Source organism: Ochotona princeps, chromosome 3 (genome assembly GCF_030435755.1).
Source record: "Ochotona princeps isolate mOchPri1 chromosome 3, mOchPri1.hap1, whole genome shotgun sequence".
NCBI classification, from domain to species: domain Eukaryota; kingdom Metazoa; phylum Chordata; class Mammalia; order Lagomorpha; family Ochotonidae; genus Ochotona; species Ochotona princeps.
In genome coordinates this window covers 65,525,588-65,537,779 of record NC_080834.1, presented here as the reverse complement: position 1 = coordinate 65,537,779, position 12,192 = coordinate 65,525,588, and the positions used below count along the sequence as shown (strand labels likewise).

The following is a 12,192-nucleotide window of genomic DNA, read 5'->3' as shown; positions in this document are numbered from 1 at the left end:
ACTAGTTCAATAATTAATTTGTGAGAATAAACTTAACGCACTTAAATTTTACTATTTCATCTCTGGCTAAAACAGTTAAAACAAGAAATATAAGGAATTAGGAGCTATACAAAAATGAAAATATGAACTGATACATGAATTTAATATACTAACCTTACTACAAAGTTGTATATTCTAACTTAGGTATAAATGTGAAGAACACTTAGTAATCACACTTTCTTAAGATTTATCTTACTTTTATCACAAAGATATACAGAGAGGAGGAGGAGACAGAGAGGAAGATCTTCCATCCAATGACTCACTCTCCAGTGACCGCAACGACCAGAACTGTGCTGATCCAAAGCTGGGAACCAGGAATCCACTCCAGGTGTCCCACACGGGTGCAGGGTCCCAAAGCTTTGGACCGTCCTCCACTGCCTTCCCAAGCCACAAGCAGGGAGCTGGATGGGAAGCGAGGCTGTCGGGATTAGAACCAGTGACCATATCGGATCCCGGGGCATGCACAAGGGAAGGACTCTAGCCACTAGGCCACCACACTGGGCCCGATCACACTTTTAGTAAGATATTCTTGGGCTACTGTTTTTTATTTCTACATACCAAGTAATAAACAGTGTCAGACCAAAGGAAAAAAAAACCTTAGTCATTATAATAACTAATCAACTTAAAATAAGTGTAATGAATTACAAATACTTGGTATTAATATCTGATTTTTCCTTGAATTTACTTCTTTATCCAGAGGAACAGAAGAGAAATATATCAATTGCTGCCTATGAAAAGATGCCAGAAGCTTCCTGAAAGTTGTATAATTAATTATGGGTACCAACCCTAAAGTGAGACCAGTTTTAGGTTCTATATAAAGCAGATGCCAAACTATGGAGAATATGCCAAATCATCATCAATTTTCAGGGCCTGAGCTGGGGAATTTATAACCTGTGCTCGAGATGTAATCATTTTATTTGGCTCATGATTCATTTCTGAGAAGACTTAATTCCTTTTATGCTGTAGAACTTTTAGTTTTAATAGGATTTCTTTTTTGATAAATGCACTTTCTGAATGCAGCTTATAACTTTGCAGCACGAACAGGAAGAGTTATGGGTGCAGAACTGCCTCAGAATTCTTTTTTTCCTTTCACTAGCAGGGTGAGCTTTGCCAAGTGAATCATCTGAGAGTCACTTTCATCAACCATAGAAAGGGATAAAAAAAAAATCTGGTCAACATCACAGACAGGTCACATTTATCAATTTCTTCTCTTGCACAAAGCACTGTTAAATGATACCATGAATTTCTGAGGTTATATGTGCAAAGAAGAGAACAGAGATAGCACAAGAAATTTCCAAAAAAGGTAAGGAAGCACAGATGGAGGGATGGGAACTGAGCAGAAGCAGCTTCCACCTCAATGTTGTCAAGGGGGTCTCTGGCCCTAAGAAAACAACCCAGAAGGCAATGCAGAGCTCAGCACCTGCAACACCAGGTATCACTTCAGGCAGTGTGAGACTTGGCATCACAAGGAAAGGTACAGTGGGCCTGGCATGATGGCTCAGTGGCTATATCCTTGTCTTGCAAGCACTGGGGACCCCATATGGGCGTTAGTTCACGTACTGGCTACTCCATTTCCCACCTAGATCCCTAATTGTGACCTGGGAAAACGGTAGAGGATGGTCCACTGCCTTGAAACCCTGCGCCCATGTGGCAGACCAGAAGAAGCTCCTGGCGTCAGATGGGCTCAGCTCCGGCCACTGCAGCCACTTGGGGAGTGAACAAGCAGATGAAAGATCTTTCTCTTTCTCCTTCTCTCTGTAATTCTGCCTTTCCAATAAAAATAAACAAATCTTTAAAAACAAACAAAAACAAGTAAAGGTTTGCTGGCTTGCCTGAAGATCCCTTTGAAGCTCTTGGCCCTGGGGTTCTTTTCTCATCCTAACATCAAATGATTTTTACACCACCACCACTTCGGAAAAAAAAAAAAAAAGTTTACATGTTAGGATCAAAGAACATTTCTGAAAACACTGAAATGTTTGGGCAATCTCAATACGGGATATGAAAGGGGAATCTTCATGGATATGTCTGGAACACTGATAACAAACACTGAAAGTCAAGAAGGCATGCCAGGTAGACATGTAGGAGCCAAAAGATGAAGCTTTTGGACTCAAAGACTTCACTTTGGAGGATGCAGTGAAAGGTGCCGAGGACTCAGAGGAGCACCTACATAAAAAATCACTTAGCCAGGGAACCAGTGAAGGAAACAGAAGGAAAAACAAAAACAATACTACAAAAGCAAAAGAGAAGCAAAGAACATTTCTAAGGAGAGCACAACTTGGAAAACCAAATGTTCCAGGTGGCTTTATAAGCACAAAGAAAAGGCCACTGAGTGTCACAAGAGGTCACTGGTGATTTTAAGTACACTGCTTTCATGGAGCTTTTTATTCATTAATACTGAATACCAAACAGAAGTGATGCTAGGAAGCATTAAGAATTGAACAGTGCTTAAGCCAGACTTTCACATGAAATTTTTAGATAAAATGGTAGGAGTAAGATAAAATGACAAGACTGAAAACAAGAAAATCACACTCACAAAGTGAAAAAATAATAATTTTATAAATTTAGAGAGAAACACAGACTTGAAACAAATGGAAAGGACCCAGTGAAGACACAGGGAAGGGAACAGTCAAGTAAGGCAAGAGAAGGCAGAAGGAAGGATCCCACAGTGGGAGGGCAGCCTTGGAATGGGGGCAACTCTCCCTCTGAAATGGGTGGAAGATAGCAAGACATAATATCATGCTTCTCTCTCTTCTAAATAAAGTAAATGTGAAGGCAGCAGGGATCAAAGTCTATAAAACGAAAGCAGAAAGTGAGTATAAAAACCTAATTAATATTAAGAAGCTAATATCCCAACAAGAGTATGTACAAATGCTAAAAGTAGCTACCCAAATCCATGGAACAGCACTCGCATAGTGTAGAAGTGGTATTTTAAGCATCAAGAATTTAATGGTATCCAAAGACATCATGGTCTCTAAATGTTTAAAATATGATTAAATGTCTAAAATCCGATTAATCGATTAAAATATGATTAATGAAAATCATCTACAACCAACAATATTTGACCTTGTGCTTGGGACTCTCAAAGTCAAACATAAAATGTTGACATATATAAGGATAATTTTATTACACAAATCTTGTATTTATGATTTGATTTGCTGTACATTTTCCCTTTCTGTATACCTACAGGCGACATAGTAATATCCAAGTTATTAGTATGCAAGAATGGTGACATATGGCCAATGGCATTGCAGTCCTATGCTCAGAAAGCTATTACAAAAAGAAAACAAAAGGCAAGCATTATGCCATTTGCAAAATGCAAAGTCTTCAATCGAGACTGTTCAACTTGAGGCATATCAAAAGTGGGGATGAGGAAGAAAACTAGAGACCACACAATAGTAAATCAAAAAGTTGCCCAAAGACTTAGCGAAGAAGCAAGAGTAAAGGAGGTCATAAAACCCGGAGCAGGACCCTCAGGGTAGCACTCAACAGAGCAGTAAAGGAAGGGAAGCCAAACCCACCCTGGCATTTTTCTTTCAATAAAATAGATGTTGTCATTTTCTTTCTTTTTTTTTTCACTATGATAGAGAAAGCAAGAATAAAATGAAAGCAAGTTTTTTTCTATTTCATATTTAATGCACTTGGACCATGACATGGACTTCGGAATTTTGAAAAAGAGACTGTGAGTAATGAAGACTTCAGATGACTTTTGGATCCTTCCACTGATCAAGCTGATTTATCTGAATTCCCTGGAAAGCACACACTTCTTCCTTGACTAATGGCCACAAACTGCATGAAAAGAAAGCATTTGGGAGCAAAAGCCACCAGTGTGTACCAAAAGGCGATAACCCACCCAGGGATTGGACACACTTAATCTTCAGAGAAATCACCAGAAATTCATAAAGTCAGAATGCTCAGAGATTTGTTTCAAGAATTTTCAACCACTCAGAGGTAAGTGGTTAAGTGTTTACTTTAAAGCTCTCTTGTGCTTGTTCTGAGAATCAAAGAAAGTCAGTTTATATGCAGGTTTTGATAAGCTCATGGAAAAATTTAAAAATGTTCATTTTGATGCAAAATTTTTAAGTCAATGCATATGAGGGATATTTTAAAAATTCAAAAAAAAGTGACTACTGTGAAAAAACTAAAACTGGATTTTAGCTCACCTGTGAGTTGACGAAATTCTACCACGTGGCAATGTCCTATCGATTTGTTAGCAGCTTTTACCCACAAATGCACTTTCAGTTGCCTGCATTACTTTGAAAAAAACACAACAGACATCTAGGAGAAGAAATCATGGGGAAACCATCTGATCTGACACAGATTAGCAAAGTAAGGAAATGAAAAACCTAATTCAGCTGAAGACCATCCAGGTGGCTAACAGCAGAGGAGAGCAAACCCTTCCCAATGCTCCTCTCCCTGGGACCCCCGCACCCTGTCCCCACCTCAGGATACCACGTGTACAACACAGCTGGGGTTGATTTACTCATAAAATAACACGGGGTTTTCTTTTTGAAATGTACAATTGCAATCTATAAGAAAAATTAGCATTAAGCTAAAATACCTATTTGAAAGAAGAGATTATTATTTTTAAATGATACCTTTACTGCTTCTGATGAAAGTACATTTTCTTTTTTCTGAGTTGCACTCGTGGGCTCATTTTCAGTACTGAAAAATACAAACCAGAGTTTCTTTTGAAATTAAAACAGATTTGTGCAATTTTTGTATTTTTTTATTTTAATATTTTGTATTTTGATTTTTGAATTATGTGGTACAATTTCGTAGACTGGGATTCCCCGGCCCCCCAAACTCCCACCCCCGACAGATTCTCCCCATTTTACTACAATGGTGTAGTCCTTCATAAGGAATCATAATTCTATCAGTCTCTTATTTAAATGTGCCCCGAAACTGGTGGTACAGATAATGTTAGACAGTCCAGCATTCCATTGTCTACACATGCCCAACAGTTTCATTGGAATTCCATCTTTAGTCTGGAAGCAGGGATGCATGTTGCATTATACCCCCACATCTGGATATGGTAGGCCCCAGTAATCCATCACTATACATTTCCATAATTGAGAAACCATGAAACAAGGTCAACAACTTCTGTACTTAAAACCAAAAACAGAACAGTTGCTTATTCACAACGCTCAAAGATTCATTCACAGAATGTTACATAAAGAACATGTTTATCTGAATCACTAAACTTGAAAAACACTCAAATACTCATTCACACTGGAAATTTTTGTGAGTTCAGTACACACATTACTATCACACTAATCATGCACATAAAAAGAACAGCTGTGTACAGCTAGCACAACCTTGGAGAGTGCAGACATGCTAACATTTTACTTCTAAGATTCTTCAAAGCCTCATCTTGTGGAAAACCCCAATCAATTGTGCTGCTTGTTTTATTTTCCTTTTTTTTTTCCAGTGTTGTTTCTATCTAGCAACTCACGTAGCTACATGTTCATCAAACGATTCTGAGAATCCTCAAAGACAGACGCAGGCTTACCCAAATGAGCCCCAGTGGCATTTTAAGAATCTGCCTTCCCAGAGTCCTTTTCAATTGTCTTGGTCTAGAACATTGCCTCCATAGCCACCCTCTGCACCCGCCTTCTCAGTCTAGATACAAGGGGAGACTCTAAGGTAGACTATGTCAGCCAGTGGATTATGGAGAGATTTTATTGTGCTTGGAATGGTGAGATTGGTAGCCATTCTGAAATGTTGACTTACTGAAATCACTTGAGCAGTGCCCTCGGAGCATGCCCCACATCGGGGACCCTGGGATGGTTGGGAGGCTGGGTATGGCTTCTCTCTCTGTCTCTCCTCTTCTCCCAGGTACAGGAAGGAAACGAGAATGTGGAAATAATGGTCTTACCCACTTTTCTGTAGCCCTTGACCCTTTGTGCCCTAATCAACTATGTAAAGATCATCAAAATTAAATAATACCTTATGCCACAATAAACTGTGCTGATCACTCACACACACACACACTCAAGGCACTACAAAATGAAGGTGTCAAGTGTATTTTCATGCAAAAACAAAACTGAAATGCATGCAAAGTAGGATCTTCAAAATATTCAAAGAAAATATGTATAAAAACATATGGATTTCAAAAGATTTTGCACCAAAATATCCTAATCACTTCATTCTTTCCATGAACTTTTAGAAGTACCCTCATTTAAAATATATTTATATCTCTGTGCTTATACATTATTTTACTTTTATACTTTCCAACTCTTAGACAAACTCAAGCAGCCACAGCTTAAATGTCCTCATGATTATATATCATGTGCCAAGAATCGTGGCTGGCCTTAAAGACATACAACAGGGACTGGTGCTGTGTGTAGTGAGTCAAGACATTGTCTCTGACGCCAGTTTCCCACGGGGGCAACAGCTAATGCCCTGGCTGCTCCACTTCCAACCCCGTCTCCTGCTAATGCACCTGAAAAAGCAGTGGAAGAGGGTGTAAATCCTAGGGTCCATGTACCCACGTGGGAGACCTGAATGAAGCTCCCGATTTCTTTGGCCTGATACAGCCCTGGCCATTGCGGCTATTTTGGAAGTAAACCAGGGGATGAAAGATCAACAGATATCTCTCTATAATAAATAAATTTTTTTAAAAAAAATATGTAAAACTAGTAGGTCTCAGCATCTTTTGAAAATTCAGCCTCGTTGTGGAAACTGATGCCAAAACTTCAACAACACAGTTTTGGTATAAAAAAAAAAAAAATGCTAAATGAACAAAATGTTATGCAGCATAGAGGAAATCAAGAACAATTAACTGTGCCTGGTCAGTAAGCATGCTCCAAGAGGAGCCACAAAGGCAGGGACTAGCAGGAACACAGCATTTTGGGAAACCATGTATTGTTTGTTTTTAATACTGGAACACAGAGCTTGCAACATACAAAGTAATCTAGCAGATGATGAGAACGTGACCAGAGGTGAGTGGAGTCCAGAGTATGACAAACTGGCCCAACTTGTAACAGAATTTTATCTTTGTCTTACATGTGGAGAGAAGCCAATGCATAGCTGTTAGGTGGGGAACAAGGTAAAGCAGAAAAACGGGCAACAGGTCAAACCTGGGGTCTTGCTCACATGGCAGAGGGACTGGGAAGGAGTTACCAATAACTTAGATTAGAAAAGGGCCAATCCCCTAACTGACAGGATGGTGGAAAAGAGAAGAATTAATCCACTTAGTAGTGGTGTAGCAGGTTAAGCCACCCCTGCAGTCGCAGCATCCCTGGTGCCAGCAGGATTCCTGGCTGCTCCACCTCCTGTCCAGCTTCCTGCTAATGGCCTGTGAAAGCAGTGAAGAATGAGTACTTGGTTCAGAGTACTTGGACTCTGAACCCACGTGGGAGTCACAGAGGAAGCTCCTGGCTTCCAGCTCTGACCTGGCACAGCTTTGGCTACTGCAGCCATTTGGGGAGTGAAAAAGCAGATAGAAGATCTCTAACTCTGCCTTTCAAATATGTAAAATAAATCCTAAAAAAAAATTTCTATAATAAAATCTAGGGCAATTTTGCAGATTATCCAAGGATCAAATAAATAGTAGTGGTCAAAATACAGAAAAACAAGATACAAATTATCAAAATTATGGTTCATGAAGTTCTAGACTGTTTAGAAACACATACTCCAGCAAGAAACAGTCCAGCTTTAAACCTTTTACATGTTGATAGGGAATAAAGAACATGTAAAGAAGGTAAGATGTGAATATGTGATAAACACAGAAAATTCTACAGAAAAATCAAGGGACAAAGGATAAAATATTGGACAATAAGGAATTATAACTTGTATGAATAAATAAGTAAATGTATAAAATAAGACTGACTCATGATAACTATTTTTTTCCATTCTTTTTTTTATTCATTAATTACATTGTATTATGTGTCACAGTTTCATAGGTATGATAACTATTTTAAAGGTGAGGGAGTTCGGGCCCGGCGGCGTGGCCTAGCGGCTAAGGTCCTTGCCTTGCACGCCCCGGGATCCCATATGGGCGCCAGTTCTAATCCCAGCAGCTCCACTTCCCATCCAGCTCCCTGCTTGTGGCCTGGGAAAGCAGTTGAGGACGGCCCAATGCATTGGGACACTGCACCCGTGTGGGAGACCCGGAAGAGGTTCCAGGTTCCCGGCTTTGGATTGGCACGCACCGGCCTGTTACGGCTCACTTGGGGAGTGAAACATCGGATGGAAGATCTTCCTCTCTGTCTCTCCTCCTCTGTGTATATCTGGCTGTAATAAAATGAATAAATCTTTAAAAAAAAAAAAAAGGTGAGGGAGTTCTTATCTCTCTCTGTTCTATCTTCCCAGTCTTTTGCCATACAGTGGTTTAAGCTATTGTTTTTAAAGCATATGTGATTTGATGCTACTGTATTTAAGTACAACTTAAACAAAACCCATAGGCAACTACATGTATGTGCAAGGCATGTTACAAGGAGTTGATACATAATTAGGAACAATAAGGACCGTGCTGGTTTTATAAATTGATTTTCTAACTACAACCTATCTTAAGTGACCAACTTTAAAAGCAATACAAACACATTTTATTTTAGATACCTTCTTCTTGCCTCAAGAATCCTGAAGTCCTACTCATTCAGAATATTTACAGGACTGTCTGTAAACATGTTACTTTAACAAGACTGTAAAGACCAATGGTAAAATAATAATACCAAAACTCTGAAAAAAAACTTCACAAGTCTGAGCTCATGTGATTGAGACAGAAAGTCTTTTCAAGCAACTAATTACTTCCAAGTGAATACTACAAACAGAAAAATACCAGAAGAGCAGCAATAAATCAACATGAAAGTCCTTAGAAAACAACTAAAGAATTTCAAGTTTAAAGCCCTCCATAAATATCATTCAACACTTCTCAAACCTCCCAGAAACATACTACTTTGTGTTTAAGTTCCATAATTCTTCTTACTAAGCCAAAATGTGTTCAGTCTCAAAACAAATAATGTGTTTGAAATTTTTGGTTTAGTGATTTTTTTCTTAAATCATTGTTTTAACATCTTTTTTCTCTAGATTGGGTCCCTTTTACTCTCTCGTATCTCTAGGACTGCTCTGTTTCAAGCCATTGTTCACAACGTTTTCAAAGTGGTCATCAATCTGGTCATGGCACTCTTATTCAAAAATTCATCAGCAAAAAAAATCTAGCAGTTAATGAATCAAATCAAGAATCTGTAAGTCAGATGTAGAAAACTAACCATGAGTGGGCTGTAGACACACCTGTCCACAGGTTCACTTCACACTGTGAGAACATGGCAAGTTCACAGGCCAGCAAAGCCCCTTCTCCCCCTGCCTACAGCATCCTTCCCCACCCTTCGCAACTCTTATTGCTTTACAGTTTACCACTAACTCTGTCCATATTTTTCCTTGCTTTTACCTCTATTTTAGTGGCTAATTGCTCTTTTACTCCATTAGGATATGAACTTACTAAATTCAGAAAATGTGGGGCAGGTGCTGTGGCATGGCATGCTAAGCTGCTGCTTGGGGTCCCATCCCATACTGCAATGTCTGGTTCAAATCCCGAGGACTTCATTTCCAAGCCAGCTCTCTACTGACGCACACCAAGGAGGTGGCAGATAACGGCTTAACTGCTTGGGTCGCTGCTACCTACGGGGTAGTCGAAGATGGAGTTTTGGGCTCTTGGCTTTATCCCTGGATATTGCTAGCACTTGTGGAGTGAACCAGAAATTGAAGAGCTCCACCCTCTCTGTGCCTCCCTCTCTTTCAAATAAATGAAAAATAAGCATTGTGCTCTGGGCTGTGAAGCACTCACATAGCAACTGCTAGGCGTACAATAATAAAAACCTTTAACAGGTTATCCATTTGTACCTCCTTACCTTAATCCCAAAACATCATTCTCTTGGGAATAATGTGATAAGATATATAAGGTTTTTGCTTAATTAGAGTATGAGTCTCTTAACAGAAAATACCAGCTCAGCAGTAGGCAACTGCCTAGGTTGTCTTGTGAAGAGAGAAAAGCAGCAAGTAACTGGTAGGCGTGCTGGGCCTGGTTAATGCCAAATCTGTGTTAAGTGTATCAATGAGCCATCACAAGTTGCCCATTCTAATTTTTTATAGACATATGTGGGGACACACCTCCCTGGCCCCAAGGAATGCCACACAGCATCACATGGGGATGGGGGTGAGGAGGCTGCCTGCAGGCTGTCCAGGGAAAATTTACTGGAGTATGACCACTGAGGGCATGTTTGACAGGGAGGAGTAACTCTGGGGGATTCCACGGACCAGTATACTATACTTGCAGGTAGGCAAGGGAGCTGAAACAGGATGGTTTAGAGAGAGAGAGGAAACTGGAAGATATTTCTGAGTCAAGCCAAGCCACCTGCCCACATGGGAGACCTGCTGGGCTACGCAGCATTACCCACTGCCTGGCAGTGCACCCAAAAGCTGGGACTAGGGGTCATGGCTGGTGGGCTAGGCCGGCACTACCCACCTGCAAGTGCTGGGGTAGTGGTAGGCCAAGGCAGGCTTGACTGCAGTAAACACCAGAAAGTTAGAGAACTGGATCTGGAGACAGATTCTATAGGGGATTTGTGTGCTCAGCTCTGTAGGACTGCAGCATCCTCTGGTTTGGACAGAGAGCTAGGGATAGTGATGGGCTGTGATGGGCTGTGATGGGCTGAGCCAGGCAGGACCAGAGAACTCATCAACACTTCCTGCAGCTGAGGCTGGGAGGGGGTCAAGTTGAACCAGGCTGCAGCACCCACACATACATGCAAGTGATGGGATTGAGGGCAGAGTATGTCAAGCAAATCAAGGCACCCACTGACATATGTGAGGTCCACGGGAGAAGGATTTGGGGAATGCCCCTGCCAGGCCATAGTTCCTGCTGGGGAGTACAAGAGCCAGGGCTGGGGGTGGGACAGGCCAGGAAATGTTGTAGCATACCTTAGCATGTGTGTAGGCCAGGGGCGGGCCAGGCTGGACCAGGCCGCAGCACCTGCTGACACATATGAGAATCAAGATAGGGTATGGGTCACACTGGGCTGGGCTATGCAACAACACCAACTGGCAAAAGCTGAGGTTGGGGAGAGGCCATGCCAGACTGGGTCAGAGCAAACCAGCTTGTGAAACGGGAACTTTGTGGATTCCCCTGCCAGACTGCAATTTCTAATGGTAAGCAGGAGAGTTGGGGGTAGGGGCCGGGGGGGCCAGGGGCGGGCCAGGCTAGGCAAGTCTGTGGCAGCTGTCTGCATGCATGGGCTGGGGCTACAGGTGGGTCACACTGCAACAGGCCCAGTACATACTGTTCCTCATGAGAGCCAGAATGGGTGTGGGATGGGCTGGGATAGGCTGCAACATCTGCTAGGTCAAATCAAAGTCAAGTCGGGGAGTAGATCAGGCTGAGCTAGGCTCCAGCACCTGCTGGTGAAAGCTGAAATGGGTGCAAGCCAGTCAGCCTAGGCAGCAGTACCTACTAATTGCCAGTGCTGGGGGTAGCCCATGTCAGGCTGAACATCTGCACCCACTGAAACATGTGAGATCTGGGGGTGGGAGCAGGCTTGTTAGGGGAACTTGAGGAACTGCCCTGCTAGGCTGCGGCTCCCACTGGTGAGCCTGAGAGCTGGGTCTGGGGTAGGCCAGGTTAGGCACGGCTACAGAATCCTTCAGCGTACATGTGGGCTGGGTCTGGGGGCAGGTGAGGCTGGGCCAATATGCAACACATATGGGCACAAATGAGAGCAAGGTCAGGGTGCAATACAGTCCAGATTCGGCAGCAACACCCAAAAGTTCACATGAGGGCTGGGGTTGGGGGTGGGCCTGGCTGGCTAGAGTACTATATCCACTGCAAAGAGTTGGGACTAGTGGTGGGCTAAGCTGAGCCAGACTGCAGCACCTGCCAGAAAATGCTAAGTCCAGAGGTAGGTCATGCCAGACTGGGTGGCAGCACCTGTCAACATGCCCAAGACCCAGGGCTGAGACACAGGTTTGGTATGGAAACTTCAGGAACTCCCCTGTTAGACTGCTGACTTCCACTGGTGAGTGTGAAAGTTGGGGCTGGAGGTGGGCTAGGATGGACTAGGCTGCTGCACCAGGTGACTCATGCAAGAGCTAGAATGGATGTGGGTTGGCCGGACTGGGTCATAACACCTTCTGGCAAGTGCTAGGGCTGGGTGCAAGTTA

The 12,192-nt window shown here is 42.2% G+C and overlaps 1 protein-coding gene across 1 annotated transcript in view; it reads right to left on the bottom strand.

The window, feature by feature from the left end:
* Positions 1–12,192, bottom strand: part of CRYBG3 (crystallin beta-gamma domain containing 3) — a 126,518-nt gene that overhangs the window by 92,832 nt on the left and 21,494 nt on the right. Inside the window, exon 2 of the mRNA XM_058661778.1 lies at positions 4,635–4,701. Coding sequence (XP_058517761.1) covers positions 4,635–4,701 — 67 coding nt within the window. The remainder of the gene's footprint in view (positions 1–4,634; positions 4,702–12,192) is intronic.